The sequence below is a fragment of the Gossypium arboreum genome, chromosome 12 (genome assembly GCF_025698485.1).
Source record: "Gossypium arboreum isolate Shixiya-1 chromosome 12, ASM2569848v2, whole genome shotgun sequence".
NCBI classification, from domain to species: domain Eukaryota; kingdom Viridiplantae; phylum Streptophyta; class Magnoliopsida; order Malvales; family Malvaceae; genus Gossypium; species Gossypium arboreum.
Window position 1 is genome coordinate 2,076,931 of NC_069081.1, and position 17,551 is coordinate 2,094,481.

The window sequence follows — 17,551 nt, forward strand, 5'->3', positions numbered from 1 at the left end:
GGTAAAATAAGGTATCGCGACCTATATCTCGTAAAATCGAGTCGAAAATAATTTTATAAATATTTATGAAATGTTAGCAATGTGGTATTAAAATTTCGTTAGGAAATTTTAATGTTTGGATAGTTAATTAAATGAAAATGACTAAATTGTAAAAGGTGTAAAAGTGGATGGGATGGTTAAATAGCTTAAGTGTCTAATGAGAGAGGATTTAAAAGGAATTAGACCCAAAATTTATTTGGGCTGGACATTGGAATATTGCAAAATTAACTACATAAAACTAGGACTAAATAGGGAATATCTAGATTTCTCTTCATTTCTCTTCAATTCCAGCAGTTAAAAATGCCATAGGAGGGTTATCTAAGCTGGTATTCCATAATTTTTGCACCAAGTGAGTTAATCCTTACCTTTTTCTTGTAATTTTTGTGTTTCTAAGACTTTTACAACTAGGTCCTACTATTAAATTCATTAGTTTTTGATTTCATGGATGAAATTGAAAGTCACCATGGTTGAGTGCTGTAAGTTTATGATGAAATGGAATTAAATTAAAGCTTAAATTTGTTTATGAGATGATTTTATTAGGTAAGTTCAATAGAAATTGATTTTTAGGACCTAATTGTGAAAATGTTTAGAATTAAAGTCTATTGCTGAATTTTTTATTCTTAAAGGTTTTAAACTAGTTTAAGGTGATAGAATAAAGTATTAATTGAGAAAAATCAGCTCAATTGAGAGGCTAATTGAGTAGGGATGAAATTGTTATTTATTAAAAGCTTAAGGGAAAAATGGTAATAAACAGCTTGCACTAAAACAATATTGGACAGCAGCAGTAGACTAACTTTGAAAAATCACCATAAATTGGAGAAATCAAATTAGAAGATGAAAAAAATATGAAATTAAAGCTTATTGAGTCTAGTTTCTTATAGAAGAAACAGTGTAAGCAATGAATCTGTAAATCATGAGATATAATGAATTTTGTGAGACAAGGTCAGAATGAATTCGAGTTCCCCTGTTCTGACTTTGAAAAATCATAAAAAAATGAATAAAAATAATTATGGGCTTAAATTTATATGCCTAGAATTCGTAATGAGTCTATTTTCAAGATAAATAAATGGTAACATCATCCGAATTCTGTATTAAGAGATAATTAATTTTTAGTGACGAAGGGTCAGAACTATCAGACAACAGAACAGGGGTGACTTTAAAGAATAAACTGTACTTATTGGCTACACCAAAAATTCTGAAAATTTTATTGTAAGAAGATATACGAGTTTAGTTTTAGGGAAAATTAATGGATCTTAATTTGGAGTTACGTAGCTCAGGTTATAAATAATTCAGTGACTATGACTCAAATAAACAACTTTGAATAAACTATAAATAATAATAATGAAATTATAGAAATTGTTGCATATGAACATGAAATGTATTAAATTGATAATTAAATTTATTTATTTAGATCCAGAAGATTCAAATACGAAGCTAGATCGAGGAAAGGAAAAAGTTCAGGATTAGTAGATTTTTGTACACGAACAAGTATCAAGGTAAGTTCGTGTAACTTGAATTATATTCTTAAATGCTTGAAATGTATGTTATTGATTTGAATATCATTTGAAAGTTCATTGTATGAAAATTAATGAAACATTGATATATTTGATAAAATGGGAAGAAATCCAGGTTGAATGAAAGGAAAACTCGATGGATCTCTGAAAAGGAATTGACGGTAAAAAGGATCTAGCCCGGACGGGTGATCCTATCCTGATATGGCCCTCTCGAAGAACATGTGTAAAATGGATTTAGCCCGGACGGGTAATCCGAATTAGGGTCTGAATTTAGCCTGGACTGGTAATTCAGATTCAAGCTCATTAGAGTAATTGTCGTTGCAGGGGATTTAGCCTGGACTGGTAATCCCGCTGTAAGGATGAGGTTCGCGGGAGTGTGCTCTCTGAAATGGAAATGTGCGCACATGAATATGAATTGACGGACCTGGGAATGTATACTAAAAGTGTACCTTGGAAAATCCATCGAAATTTCGAGAAATTTAACGGGATAAATATGTAAAAATAACAAGGAAATGGAAATCATGGTATTGACGAGCTCATCAATCATAGTATATATTATTGGTAAATGAAAATTATTGTACTAACTTGAATGTTGAGTTTGTGCATGTTCGGGTAATAATGCATTGAATGGATATATGAATGTTTATTGTATTGTATTGAAAATATTAGGTAAGTATAATTCTTGTTACATGAGCTTACTAAGAACAAAGTGCTAACCCTGTTTCCTTTTCCCCTGTTTTGTAGTGTTAAGAGCTCGAAGGTCGGATTTGGTCAGAGACACATCACACTATCAACCTCAGGATTTCGATATATATAAAAAACTTTATTTTGGAAATCAATGGCATGTATAAGCTAATAAAGTAAATGATTCTGTGAAATGAATGTAAGGTCAACCAATGGTATGGCTAACAAATCTTGGTTTTAGTATGCGATGATGTTATTTTATAAATATGCGTGAATATATATGCATTAACCTATCTTGAAAATATGTTGAATTGGATTGGTTGATGTGGATTATTTTTGGTCTCGATTTAATATTGCAGGCAAGGTTAAATATTTATAAAGGGGCTATATTGAATATATAAAAAAAAATCGTAAACTCCGGTAATACCTCGTACCTTATTCTGGCAATGAATACGGGTAGGGGGTATTACAACCCAAGATTCTCTCTAATCATGAAAATCCTAAGTCTTGAATGGAGGTGATGATGGTGAAAACAAGGGAAAAAAATGATGTTTTCTATCAAGAAATAATGAAAAAAACTTGAATTTTTGTGTAGGGTTTCATTTAGAATCTACACAATAGTTGTTATCAAATTTGAGCAGAAGAGATGAAAAGAAAAGTTCTTTCCCTTTTCATTGTATCGATCATTTAAAATTTGGTCAATTTCATACTAATGCATGGTCCACATTTAACATTCATTTTATAATCTAACCCAATAGCTCAAAATTAGTCCCCGAAATTTATTGTCTGATAATATAGTGTTTCTAATAATAAATACTTGAAAAATGATCAAAATGTATTTAGATGGTAATATTACTATTTTGTCTCATTTTGCCTCTTAAAATAATTTATTCATAACAATAAGTACTTACCAAAGACAAATATCATAATTTACACCCTTAATTATGATCATTGGATGATTAAAAATACACTTTTATTCTTCCATCGATAAAAATGAAAATTATACAAATCTTTCCCTATTTGGTTCAAAAATGAAAATAATCAATATTAATTCACATTTTATCTTTTGGTCAAATTTACATTTTAATCTTCAAACTTTTAAAATTCACAAATTGATCTTTTTTTACATCTACAATTATCTACATTGATTTCCACCTGCAATGGGATAAACAAGTATAATTTGACAAATTTATAATGAATTATATTATCTTATACCACTTTTTTCGTTATAATCCTTAATGTTTTTTTACTCATATCAATACTTAAAAAATATTTTTTTGGGTGACAAAAAAAAAGTGACCTAGAAATTGGGTGACCAAAATGAAGTGTAAACATGATATGGCATGTACAGTCAACCACCGTTAGAGATTTAACGCTTGGGTGAATAAAATGAAATATCCTAGATTGGGTGACAAAATTGCAAGGATTTCATTTTGGATGACCAAAATGAAAACACACTAAAAGTTGAGTGACCAACTTGGGAGTTTACCCTTTAATTTTTTTATGAGCAGTACGAGGCCAGGGTCCATAAAACATCTAACCCGACCCAAAGCCCAAACGGACTCATTTTCCTGTTTTGAAGTCGGTTAATATCCATCACGGGTCACGCTATACAAATAATCCCTAGAAATCACTCTCGACTCAAATATCTGCAGCACAGCCACAGATCTCCATATCCATATTAACAATCTGCTTCAGGTCTGCCCGTCTTTCTTTCATTTATTTATATTTATTTTCCATCTTAAGTATTTCATTTCATTTCTTTTACGTATCGATCTTTTCTTTTTGTTTCTTTTAAGTTTTAGGTTTTGTTGAATTTTCGATAAAAAATTTGGAAAAAAAACCCTAGTTATGGATATTGATAACGAGATCGCCAAAACCCAAGAGGAGCGAAGAAGAAAGGAGGAGGAACTCGCCTCGCTTACCTCCCTCACTTTCGACCGTGATCTTTACGGCGGAACAGACAGGAATGCTTACGTTACTTCTATCCCTGTCAACGATGAAGACGATGCCAATCTTGATTCCATGGATTCCGAGGTTGCTCGGAAGCTCGCTTCTTACACGGCTCCTAAATCACTCCTCAAAGAGATGCCTCGCGGTGAAGATGAGGATAACGCGCTGGGGTTTAGGAAGCCAGCGAAAATTATTGACCGTGAAGATGAGTATAGGAGGAGGAGGTTGAACCAAGTTATTTCTCCTGATAGACACGATGCGTTTGCCGCCGGGGAGAAGACCCCGGATCCCTCTGTGAGGACTTACGCGGATGTAATGAGAGAGCAGGCGCTGGCGAGGGAGAAGGAAGAGACTTTGAGAGCTATAGCGAAGAAGAAGAAGGAGGAAGAGGAGGCTGCTAAGGTAGAGAAAGAGAGCGGTGGGGCAGCTGCTGCGGTGCCTAAGAGGAGGAATAGATGGGACCAGTCTCAAGATGACGGTAGTGCTGCAGCAAAGAAGGCTAAAACGACGTCAGATTGGGATTTGCCTGATGCTACTCCTGGTATTGGGCGTTGGGATGCTACTCCTACGCCAGGGAGAGTTTCTGATGCCACCCCATCAGTTGGGAGGAGGAATAGATGGGATGAGACACCAACACCTGGGCGTTTGGCTGATTCAGATGCAACCCCAGCAGGTGGAGTTACTCCAGGGGCCACCCCAGCTGGGGTTACATGGGATGCTACTCCAAAGGGATTGGTTACTCCCACGCCGAAACGGCAGAGATCTAGGTGGGATGAGACTCCTGCAACCATGGGAAGTGCGACTCCGATGGCAGGGGCTACACCAGCGGTTCCTCTTACACCTGGGGTTACTCCTTTTGGTGGTACTGATTTGCAGACACCAACCCCAAGTAATCTTCGTGGGCCTATGACTCCTGAGCAGTATAATTTGTTGAGGTGGGAGAAGGATATTGAGGAGAGGAATAGGCCATTGACTGATGAGGAGCTTGATGCTATGTTCCCACAAGAAGGTTATAAGATTTTGGAGCCGCCTGCTTCTTATGTGCCTATTAGGACACCTGCTCGAAAGCTTCTTGCTACTCCAACTCCTATGGGAACTCCACTTTATGCTATTCCTGAGGAGAATCGTGGGCAGCAGTTTGATGTGCCTAAGGAGGCACCTGGTGGATTGCCATTTATGAAGCCGGAGGATTATCAGTATTTTGGGTCATTGTTGAATGAGGAAAATGAGGAGGAATTGACACCAGAAGAGCAGAAGGAACGGAAGATTATGAAACTTCTGTTGAAGGTAAAGAATGGAACACCGCCACAAAGGAAAACTGCTTTGAGGCAGCTCACTGATAAGGCAAGGGAATTTGGTGCTAATGCATTGTTTAACAGGATTCTTCCGTTGCTTATGCAACCTACATTGGAAGATCAAGAGAGGCATCTCTTGGTTAAGGTTATTGACAGGGTTCTATATAAATTGGATGAGTTGGTTAGGCCTTATGTGCACAAGATTCTTGTTGTTATTGAACCCTTGTTGATTGATGAAGATTATTATGCTCGTGTGGAAGGTAGAGAGATCATTTCTAATCTCAGTAAGGCAGCTGGTTTGGCTACTATGATTGCTGCAATGCGTCCTGATATTGACAACATTGATGAATATGTTAGGAATACTACTGCTAGAGCATTTAGTGTTGTTGCTTCTGCTCTTGGGATTCCTGCACTTCTACCATTTTTAAAAGCTGTGTGTCAGAGTAAGAAGTCATGGCAAGCTAGGCATACTGGGATCAAGATTGTTCAGCAGATTGCTATTTTGATTGGTTGTGCTGTTCTTCCTCACTTGAAGTCTCTAGTAGAAATCATAGAACATGGTTTGAATGATGAGAATCAGAAGGTGAGGACAATCACTGCTTTATCTTTGGCTGCTCTTGCTGAGGCTGCTGCCCCTTATGGTATTGAGAGCTTTGACTCAGTTTTAAAACCTTTGTGGAAAGGTATCAGGTCTCACCGGGGTAAAGTATTGGCTGCTTTTTTAAAGGCCATTGGTTTTATCATTCCTTTGATGGATGCAATTTATGCTAGTTACTATACGAAAGAAGTTATGTTTATACTTATCCGAGAATTCCAGTCTCCTGATGAAGAAATGAAGAAAATTGTGCTAAAGGTTGTCAAGCAATGTGTTAGCACAGAAGGTGTCGAAGCTGAGTATATTAGGAATGATATCCTACCTGAGTTCTTTAGGAATTTCTGGGTGAGAAGGATGGCTTTAGATAGGAGAAATTATAGGCAGCTTGTCGAGACAACTGTTGAGATGGCAAATAAAGTAGGTGTTGCTGATATTGTAGGGAGAATAGTAGAGGATCTTAAGGATGAGAGTGAACCTTACAGGCGTATGGTAATGGAAACAATTGAGAAGGTGGTTGCAAACTTGGGTGCATCTGACATTGATGCCAGGTTGGAGGAACTCTTGATTGATGGTATTCTTTATGCTTTCCAAGAGCAGACCAGTGATGATGCTAATGTAATGCTTAATGGTTTTGGTGCTGTTGTGAATTCACTTGGGCAGAGAGTGAAGCCTTATCTTCCCCAGATCTGTGGTACAATAAAATGGCGCTTGAATAACAAGAGTGCCAAGGTCAGGCAGCAAGCAGCTGATCTTATTTCAAGAATTGCAGTGGTTATGAAACAGTGTCAAGAGGAACAATTGATGGGCCATCTAGGGGTTGTTCTATATGAGTACCTGGGTGAGGAGTACCCTGAAGTATTGGGATCTATTTTAGGTGCCCTCAAGGCAATTGTCAATGTCATTGGTATGACTAAAATGACCCCTCCAATCAAGGATTTGCTTCCAAGGTTGACACCGATTCTGAAAAATAGACATGAGAAGGTCCAGGAGAACTGTATTGATCTTGTTGGCCGTATCGCTGATCGAGGTGCAGAGTTTGTACCAGCTAGGGAGTGGATGAGGATTTGTTTTGAGCTTCTCGAGATGCTTAAAGCTCACAAGAAGGGTATTCGAAGAGCTACTGTCAATACCTTTGGATATATTGCTAAAGCCATTGGCCCACAAGATGTCCTGGCAACTCTATTGAACAATCTCAAAGTGCAGGAACGCCAGAACCGTGTTTGCACAACTGTGGCTATTGCAATTGTTGCTGAAACATGTTCACCTTTTACAGTTTTGCCAGCATTGATGAATGAGTACCGCGTGCCAGAACTTAATGTGCAGAATGGTGTCTTGAAGTCTCTTTCCTTCCTTTTTGAGTATATTGGTGAAATGGGAAAGGATTACATCTATGCTGTGACTCCATTACTTGAGGATGCTCTTATGGATAGAGATTTGGTTCACAGGCAAACTGCAGCTTCAGCTGTCAAGCACATGGCTTTGGGTGTTGCTGGGTTAGGTTGTGAGGATGCTTTAGTCCACTTGATGAACTATGTCTGGCCCAACATATTTGAGACTTCACCTCACGTAATCAATGCTGTAATGGAAGCCATCGAAGGGATGAGGGTAGCCTTAGGTGCTGCAATTGTGCTGAACTACTGTCTCCAGGGACTCTTCCATCCTGCTCGTAAGGTTAGGGAAGTGTATTGGAAGATTTATAATTCACTTTATATTGGATCCCAAGATGCTCTAGTTGCAGCGTATCCTATTCTAGAGGACGAGCAGAGTAGCGAGCAGAACAACATATATAGTAGGCCCGAGTTAATGATGTTCGTATAAATTGCTGCTATGATAGGCAGATATCACTTTTGGACTGATTTTATTAGACTTTGAATGTTCTCCTTTACTACTGCCGTAGGTAGTTAAAAAGTTAGAACTCTTACGCCTATAATGGGATTGTGACATTGTTTATTAGTATTAATTTTGGACTGTGTGATGTAGTTGCATGCTATGAAATGAAATGATAATATGGCAAACTTTGTGTTGTTACCAATGCATTCCAATAAATTTGTTGTTTATATTTACTAGTTCTTCAGGCAGCAAGCATTTTGAACATAATAGCATTTTCAAGGTGGTTCAAGTGACAGGTGCTCACTCCTCTGGCTGTGTCCTTGGTACAAGCACCTGTTTCAACCACCATTGGTACCCATTGCTGATAGCCAGCCTCCACCAGAATGGCCAGGAGCGGGTCTTGGATATGGGCAGCTCCTCTGCTGCTATCGGTGGTGGTACCAGCAAGTTCCTGACAAAATCCAATCAATATTACGGATTTTCCATTATAAAGAAAAAGATGGGATTAATTTGATGATTCAACTTAGCTCGTGTTTATTAATTAAAAAGAACATTTTAATATAATTTAAAAATTAGTGTGGATATCGTCCTCCTCCAACTCACATTTGGTTAAGGGAAACAAAATATTTCAATATCAATGAAAAGATCTAGCGTCTACTGAATACTGGTTATGATGTAAAAGTGGGGATCAATAAGAAGTATATAGCATTTAGTGAAATTTGAGACGAAGATGAATAGATCAATTTCAGTCCATTAACATCAAAATCTTGGTGTAGGCACCTGTTGGCTTGACGTCCTCTCTTTTCCATCAACTGAATTTGCAGGTAAGAGGTATAAAGACACTGAGCACTGAGTTAATTCGTTGCTGTGCTGAGCCAACGAGTTGGCGCGCATTTGGTTAAAAATTCAATACAAAGGAGAAAAAAGGACAAAAGGAAAAAAAGCGCCCCAGAAATCGTATAAAAGCGCCTCTTGACCCGCTGTTCGCTAATCGCTGCGTTAATTTAGTTTCTCATTAAATTAAACGGTCAAAAAAAGGGAACAAAAATGGCTTTTTGCACAATTGACCTTTATTTTCTCTTTTCTAGTGTTTCCGGGAAAAACAACACTGAGGCCCCAAGAGGAGAAGAGAAAATGAGAAAAGAAAATTTACCCATTCTTTATTCATCTGATTAGATTTTAGATTCTTTAGTGTAAAGTATAGATAGAGAGGAAGAAGGGATCAAAGAAAATGATGTTGGTTTTCTATTTGATCTCATTGCCTTTAACAATGGGGATGGTGATTCTCACACTGAGATATTTCGCGGGTCCAGCTGTTCCTATTTACGTCTTGTTAACCGTTGGATATACCTGGTTCTGTTCTTTCTCAATCATCATCCTCGTTCCTGCTGATATTTGGACGGTGATTTCCTTAGTTTTTTAAAAAATGATTCATATCTACCGTTACATAAAATATGTGTGTGTGTATTCTCTTTATAATGAGTTGTTTTTTGGGTTATGCTTTTCCCCTTTTCAATTATTGATTGGATTTAAAATTGTGTATTTCATTTGTTGAAACTACTGATCTTGGTCAATTGAAATTTAAAGCTGAATTTGTAATTCTTTTGGTTGCTTGGAATTGAATACGAAATGAACATTGATGATAAAAGAAATGGAATTTTGCATTCTTTACCTGAGTGTATTTGAAGTCTAAGCGCTTATTTTGGTTTCTTCCGTGGAAATGCCAAGTACGGGTTGAATTTATTTGAGGAAGTTCCAAGGCATTTGATTTCTATCCTGCAAATTATGCATGTGTTTTGAATTGATTGATTGATTGATTTTCTTTTGTTTTCTTCATCATGCAGACAATGGTGGGTCATTCCAGCAAAGCAATATCTTTATTCTGGAGCTTGACTTATTGGAGTACATTTCTGCTAACATGGTATGTGAACTAGAATGAATCTGCTAACTGTTTTTACCCCCTAATTATATGTTACTTTGCCGGCCCTACTTCTTTGCAAGTGTTCTTGCAGCTACTTCTCTGTGTATTTGGAAATATTTTTATACTTCTACTTTTAATTGCTGTACTTCTGTTATCTTTTGTTATTTATCGTGCTTCCATCTACAATAAAATTTTTAGAAGCTTCATGGTTAAAAGATGCATGTATTCTCATAGATTTGTATCAAATTATTTCTCTAAGCAGGGTTGTGGTGCCTACTCTTCAGGGTTATGAAGATGCTGGAGATTTCACCATGGCAGAAAGATTGAAGACTAGTGTACATGCAAACTTAGTCTTCTACCTCTGCGTTGGTTCTCTTGGACTTGTCGGAGTCATTTTATTCATTATTTTTCGCAGAAATTGGTTCGTTTTCTTTTCTATTAATTAATTCTCTGTCTTCTTTGTTTCAGACTGATCCTTGTTTCTCATCATGTTTGTCTGCATATAATTATTCCTGTAGATGTTGTGACCATCATCATTCAGGTGCTAAGTTAGTGCTATTTGGTAATCAATTGCCTGTTGTAACAATGATTAGCGATTTGATATTCCCGTCGTTTTCTTTTTGGTACATTACAAATTAGGGGAGGGTATATCATTGCCGGGGCTTGAACCTTAGACCTGAAGTTGCCAACACAGAGCCTGGGCTATCTTTTGCTTTTTGGGTTTATTAGTCCTTAACTACTACCTTGGTCTTATATTCCTGCATTTGTTAAAATTCCTGCTTCTGCGGTTTTGGCTGGTGACTAGTATGGCATCTTTTGCACTGATTGATCCGTTATTTGTTTTTTTAATTTTGGGGGTGAAGGAGTGGAGGCATGCTTGGTTTTGCTATGGCTTGCTCCAATACTTTTGGGCTTGTTACTGGTGCCTTTCTTCTTGGCTTTGGTCTTAGTGAAATCCCAAAGGGCATTTGGAAGAATGCGGATTGGAGCACCCGCCAAAAGGTTCTCTCACACAAAGTTGCTAAAATGGCTGTTAAACTTGATGGCGCTCATCAAGAATTTTCAAATGCTATTGTAGTAAGTTCATCTATAACTTCTCCATATGTAAATGCAACAAGGGAAAAATAATAGAGGCCATGTTCAGCTTGTTTTCCTCTTTGGGTTTCTTAAATCTTTTGTGGTTTATTTTATTTAGTTATTTTTTTAACTTTGTTGGATCAAAATGTTTTTCCTATTCACATACATTTGATGATTGCCTAAAGGGAAGGATATTGTTTATTTAGTAACGCTCAGTTACTGTCATATTCCTGTTAGCATCTCCATAGGAGCCATTAGTATTTTAATATTCCCTTATTTTTTGGGCCTGCACCATTTAGTAGTACATTAGATTAGACTAATTTTTTCCCCTACTCTTACACGGTAAGATGTTATTGCAGTCTAGTTGCCTGTTTGGATTTATGATTAGGGATATAATTTTCATATCCTTTGATATTGGTATATTTTCAAATTCAGGTTGCTATAGATAACATCAATTTATTATTCTTTTTTCCATCAGAACTAATGAAGGTGCATTTAATTAGGTTACTCAGGCGACATCAAGTCAGATGACAAAGCGTGATCCTTTAAGACCATATATGAATATTATTGATAGCATGTTAGAGAAAATGGTACTCCATTGCTGTCTACGTGTCTTTAGTCGCGAAATGGACCCTTTTTGTACTATCCTCAAATTTATTTTCTGTTTTGCAGTTAAAGGAAGATTCTTCCTTCAAACCCCAAGGTGGAAGGTTTGGGGAGAATGATATGGATTACGATACTGACGAGAAATCAATGGCGTCTCTCAGACGCCGGCTTAGGATAGCTAGAGATCAATACTGTCGGTATCGAAGGTATATGTCATAATGTGGTTAAAAAATTTTCTATTGGTGGTATAGTATATGTCAAGATCAACGAAGTACTGTTCTTTTTTTCTTTTTGATCATTGAAGTACTGTTCTTTGATTGTTCTCACTTTGTTTAAATTTTCATGCAATATTGTACAAATTTTGTGGTGGTGTTTGAAATTGACAGTCCAGATGTGTGCATTTCTTGGGAGAAACGTCCAAATTCATGTGAACTTGCATATTGATATAATATTTACACACGAGGAAAAACAGTGTCAAACTCTATTTCTGCTATTCTTGCACTTTTAGAAGAATTATCACTATTTTTACCCTTTTGACTCTTTAAGTTGTCCAAGCTTTGAGGAAAGAGATCAAATGATGGTAGATCACTCTCCCTGTCTAGCATGGTTTTGGTATCATTAAGCTTTAGAAATATGAATATTGTTGCTGTACTCTGCTTTAACTGAATCTTTTCCTGTGGTAATTAAAGTTGACTCTTAGACTTCTGCAGTGAATATATGAACTTTGTCTTGGAAGCTCTTGAGCTGGAAGACACCATCAAAAACTATGAGCGCCGTGATGCAACTGGATGGTTTGTACTTCAAACTTAAAGAACGATGCATATTATGTTATATGCCTTTTTATCCCTGATTTGGTCTGTAAAGCATCACTTTGTACTTAAATTCTGAGTTCATTTGTTATATCTTAAGGTGCTTATGCTACGGGGTTCAATACCTTGGCTGAGCTGAACTGCGTGAAGTGAATTGTGTTAAAATCCTTTTTCCCCTGCCTTCATTTCCTGTAAACTTACCTTGGATTTGCTCTCTTTTACCTACACAGAGAGAGTGCATTTACAACTTTCTTTTGTGCTTTGCTAAGTCATACTCTATCTCCTAGTGTAGAATATATAGATATTATATTTAAGTTCGTTGAACATTTTGTGATTTGTTTATTACCATTATGCATAAGCATTTAAGTGGTCATGAAATAGCCGAGGCATTCAATAAGACGTTATCAATGTTTTAAGCCTTGAGGATATAATCTTCAATGCTAGGGAGAGTAGTTAAGATCAGGTATTGCTTATTTTTGGTAAGTGAGTAGAGAAACAGCTTTAGATACCAATCATCTGTATTGGGGTTGTCACGTAGCTGATTTATATGACAGTGAGGCTTGTCAGGGAAAGACATTCCACATGAAACAATAAAATCAAGTTTATTTACAAAGAAAGAACTTGTTGGAGCGAGTTTTCATTAAATTTTATTCGACAAATGGTTCCCTTTGAATCCAATGGAGTATTAATGAGGCTCAAAATGTTCAGATAATGGGAGTTGTTGCATCTTATTTTCCACTGAAAGCTGCCAATGTTGGTCAGAATTAAGTAAATTTAAATGAAGGTTCTAGTATTCTTCACATTATCCATTTAAGAATTTATGGTGAAACCTATTAGTTGCTATTTTTGTCATCATCATCTAATATATAAGTTAGAAGTTACTGTACATTCTTCTGTTTTTTATGTTCTATTCAAGTCTTCTATGGTGTTCTTAAAAGTTTGCAAAAGTTCAATTTTAAGTGTTGCAGGAAATTTCTTTCAAGCTTCAGGCCTGTACGAACTGGAAAACTAGGGCCTTATCTTGATACGACTGGTGATTATCCTATTCTGGGTGCTGTCTTTTTATTTATTTATTAGGATCTGGGAATTTCTGGGTGCTAAATTTAACCTATCCTAGATGCTTAAAATTTTCTGTTTCAGCTTTTCTATGATTTCCTTATAGCAGACTGGAGATCAATAAAACAAGTAAATAAATCTTCTTTAATATTTGATGGTTATATTTTTCCCTTTCCTGTTTGGAATGCGAAGACTAAATGTCCTTATGTACGAGGTAGTACTGAGAACTCAATTCATGTACATAGTGGGATGCTTAATCATTTAAACTGCTGAGTAATGAAATGGAATACTTTTGCGAACTTGCAGTAATGGTTCTTTGTTAAGTTGCATGTTATAATTTACTGTCAAGTCAGGTAATATTCAAACCGATGAGTTATTCCTTACAGAGTTCGTTTGGCGTTGTATTCTAAGAAAGCAACTACAAAAACTCTTGGCTGTAATTCTGGGTTGCATGTCAGCTGCAATACTTTTAGCAGAGGCTACCATACTGCCCCGTGGAGTTGATTTATCTCTCTTCTCCATTCTCGTAAATTCTGTGGGAAGGCAGGAGCTGGTTGGACAGGTAATATATTGAGAAACTGAACTCTAAAGAGGCTCAAATGGGTAAATGGCTTTTAGCACAAGCATCAAGCTTGTATGAGAAAAAACCATTGAACTGTACAAATCAGGTTTGCAATTTGATAGCACCATTTTATCCTAAATCCCATTCTCCCTTTCTGCAAGGAATAAATCCACCAGCAAACAGTTATTATGCCTTTTTAACTTCTGATTCAAAACTAAGAGCTGGAAACACTAGTGCTTTATAACATCAGTTATTCATTTGCTTATTTTTACCAGCAGCAAGTGATAAATCTGCCTTAAATATCTTCTTGATGCCCAATCAATCAGCCCATTTTATTTAAGTTAATAATGGTACATTTGGGTGTTTTCAAATGATCATGTTGATTTGCAGATTACTTCTTTCATCCCTCTGATGTATATGTGCGTCTGCACCTATTATTCCTTGTTCAAAATTGGAATGCTGATGTTCTATGCATTGACACCTGGACAAACAAGCTCAGTCAGCTTGCTTATGATATGCTCGTAATTCTTTCTTTTTCTTCTGTCGTTGCAGCTTTTGTTTGTCCTCTCTCTTCTAGAATTTGTAATTGAGCTTATTCCTAATTGTCTATCAGGATGGTTGCACGATATGCTCCACCAATTTCATACAACTTTCTCAATCTTATTGATCTACCTGGTAAAGGAAAAACAGTCTTCGAGAAGGTCAGTAGTTTTCTACTTTATTTCACTTTCCTTGTAATCAGCCAGCCATATGATGATTGTAATGTTTCAATTCTATGCACCAGTTCTGCAAAATAACTTAGGGTTCTTATATTGTATCCTGCAACTGGGATTTATGTCGTTAGCAGAGGCATGAAAAAGTAAGCATGAAAGTAGGATAGTATTGCATGCTATGTTACTTGGACTCATGTGTGAGTGTCAGGCATGGGATATGTCCAAAAAGGGTGTGTTCAACTTGTCTAAGCTTTTCCATGTATTTGGAGAATCCTTGGGAGGGTCATATCCAATTAAACATATCCAGATATATGTTGGATACAAGTACTTGAAGAAAAATGAAGAATCGGAGTGACATAGCTGGTTTGTGTACTGGAGTATTTAGTTCCTTAAACTGTCAAGTCCTTGCCTCAGAGACTTGAAATTCCAATTTTTCTAAGCAGAAATGTGGTTTGAGTTACTCTTTCCTTTTATGGTATTTGATTATGTTTCATATATGCAGAGAATGGGGAACATAGATGATGCTGTTCCTTTCTTTGGTAAAGGATTCAATAAAATCTATCCCCTCATCATGGTTGTATACATACTCTTACTCGTGACAAACTTCTTTGATCGTGTCATCAAATATTTTGGGAACTGGAAGTTATTCAAATTACAAATTGAAGTTGATGGCACAGATGGATTTGATACGTCAGGACTAATTATCTTACAGAAAGGTAACTAATAAAATATTTTTCATTAGCATGCACAATGGCAAGTTTCTTTCTTTTTCCTCTGTGACTACATGTTGTATATGTTTCCATTTCTTTTCCAGAGCGTTCTTGGCTTGAGCAAGGGTATAAAATCGGAGAAAATATCATTCCATTGGCAAGGAATTTCAGCAGCACGAGTATTGACATCGAACCTGGCAGCAATAACACAGTATGTATGATATTATATTTAAATTTGCTGTCATGCCAATGATTTTGCTGGTTTACATTTTAGGATATCTTCCATAGTTATTCTTCTTTTCAACGTTTAATTATGGGGTTATCTGCTTGAAGATGGTAAACAAGGATAAGAGTTCTTCAATTTCAAGAGCAAACAGTGCAGCTGAACTTGAAAAGATGGGTGAATATAAACCTCTGAAAGAAGAGTTTAAACAAGAGACAAGCAGAGAAGCCCTCACCAAGAAATATTCAGGCGTAAGAGAACAGCCAAAGAACCAAGAATCTAACTCGAATTCAACTGAGAAAGAATCCACATCCATTGCAGTTGATGATGGCCACTCAGAAAGTGCAAGGGCATCACTGTCTGGGGGATTAGCGTCGAAATGGGAATCGATGAAGTCCGGCCTTTTAAGTTTCAAAACGAACCTAGAAGCTAAGAACTTCCTCCCTCTACGCCAGACTCAAGAAAGTAAAGTGCCCTCCCATGTTTCCTCGTCTGAATCTCTGGATGAAATTTTCCAGAAACTGAAACGATCGAGCATGGACCCTAAATATCATGATGAAGACAATGAATTTTGAACATGATACAAAATTCCGAAAAGTTCAATTCATGTAGATAGATTGTAGAAGCTAAAGAATTGATTTCAGACCGAACTCGGAAAGATGTTTGGTTTGTGAGGCAAGCTGAATGCAGAGTGTAATGGAAGAGAATCTTGACTTAATTTTGCAGCATTCAATATTGTACACAATTTTGCTACAATTGACTTTCTAAACAACATAGAGCTGAAACACAGGATATGCCTGCCACAGCATGTTGTTTACTTGTAATTCCTAGCATTATAAGGTTAATCATCGACTATGGATGTTTGCTTCCTTGCAACTGCCTTTTCTTTGTTCTTTTTAATTATGTTTTTTTTTTGTCATTATAATATTGGGTTTGAACAAGTCTAGGTTTCTTTTGAATATTTTTAGATTTCAAGGTGCGTTTGGGTGCTAGAAATGCTTATTGGCAGCAAAAGCATTCCCAAACACACCAGTTTTGTAATCAAAAGCTCTTCTTGAAACTGTCTTTGTGGTGTGGTTTTTGGCTTATAGAGGTTGGAAGTTGTCTTCACTGTTCTGGTTTTGGGGAAACAAGATACTTGCCATCTTCTGCTAGCGTTGAAAACATTGGCTTGGATTAAATCAGACCGATTTGGTTTGGTGCTTTAACGACATCCAATCAGTAAAACATCAAATTAAATGGGTAATATTGGGAAAAGGTATTATAGAGACCTCAGATTGTATTGTCTCCACTTACGAGTAGTACTTTTGTTAAAAAATTTATTTATGCCACGTGGTTGATGGAGCAACCAAGCAGTACTAAATGTACATTATGCTGGTGTGGAGGGATTAATTCAAGTAGAATAGGTGAAATTTTTAACAGAAGAAATTGATAGAATTTTTAGTAGACAGTAAACTTTATGGAATTTTTGACGTGGAAGGATTAATTTAAGCAACTAAACTAAACAGTAACATATCATCACTTAACAAAATAAAATGGATGGAATTTTTAACAAAATAACCAGTTTGCTCTTTCATTTCATATATAGAGATTGATTTACTAATATTTTGGGTAAACTAACAAAATGCAAGTACTTTTCCGATAATATTGAGTTTTTTAAAATTAATATGCAAGTACTTTTCCGATAATATTGAGTTTTTTAAAATTAATCTTATAAATATTTTAACTTTAATTGATATTTAAAATAAAAATTAAATAAATAGGACATTGTTCTTATAAAAAACAACAACAACTCCATTATTAATACATAGTTAATACATCAAATAATAATCTTAATTTTGTTATGACAATTATTTTTTCTATGGCAACCTCATTTGTCTACCAAGATTTTAACCTCATTTGTCTACCAAGATTTTACTTCTTATAGAGAGGTAGTTATTATTCACATATAACATCACGTTGTT

General features: G+C 36.1%; 2 protein-coding genes across 3 annotated transcripts; both read left to right on the top strand.

Annotated features, from left to right (window-relative positions):
• Positions 1 to 3,800: 3,800 nt before the first annotated feature.
• Positions 3,801 to 8,095, top strand: LOC108479188 (uncharacterized). Of its 2 annotated transcripts, none has more exons than XM_017781639.2 (2): positions 3,801 to 3,935; positions 4,037 to 8,095. In XM_017781639.2, exon 2 carries the CDS (start codon positions 4,089 to 4,091, stop codon positions 7,896 to 7,898), a length of 3,810 nt encoding a protein of 1,269 aa, XP_017637128.1. In that variant the 5' UTR covers positions 3,801 to 3,935; positions 4,037 to 4,088; the 3' UTR covers positions 7,899 to 8,095. The 2 variants fall into 2 exon arrangements, with proteins under 2 accessions (XP_017637128.1, XP_017637129.1); XM_017781640.2 differs by having other exon boundaries at positions 4,043 to 8,095.
• A 406-nt stretch (positions 8,096 to 8,501) lies between these two features.
• Positions 8,502 to 16,512, top strand: LOC108478377 (uncharacterized). The gene is made up of 14 exons (XM_053022450.1): positions 8,502 to 9,312; positions 9,755 to 9,831; positions 10,094 to 10,252; positions 10,695 to 10,908; positions 11,412 to 11,498; positions 11,581 to 11,720; positions 12,225 to 12,305; positions 13,292 to 13,356; positions 13,766 to 13,941; positions 14,332 to 14,462; positions 14,555 to 14,642; positions 15,157 to 15,370; positions 15,469 to 15,575; positions 15,698 to 16,512. The coding sequence occupies exons 1-14, from the start codon at positions 9,142 to 9,144 to the stop codon at positions 16,160 to 16,162; spliced, it is 2,175 nt and encodes a 724-aa protein (XP_052878410.1). The 5' UTR covers positions 8,502 to 9,141; the 3' UTR covers positions 16,163 to 16,512.
• The last annotated feature ends 1,039 nt before the right edge of the window (positions 16,513 to 17,551 follow it).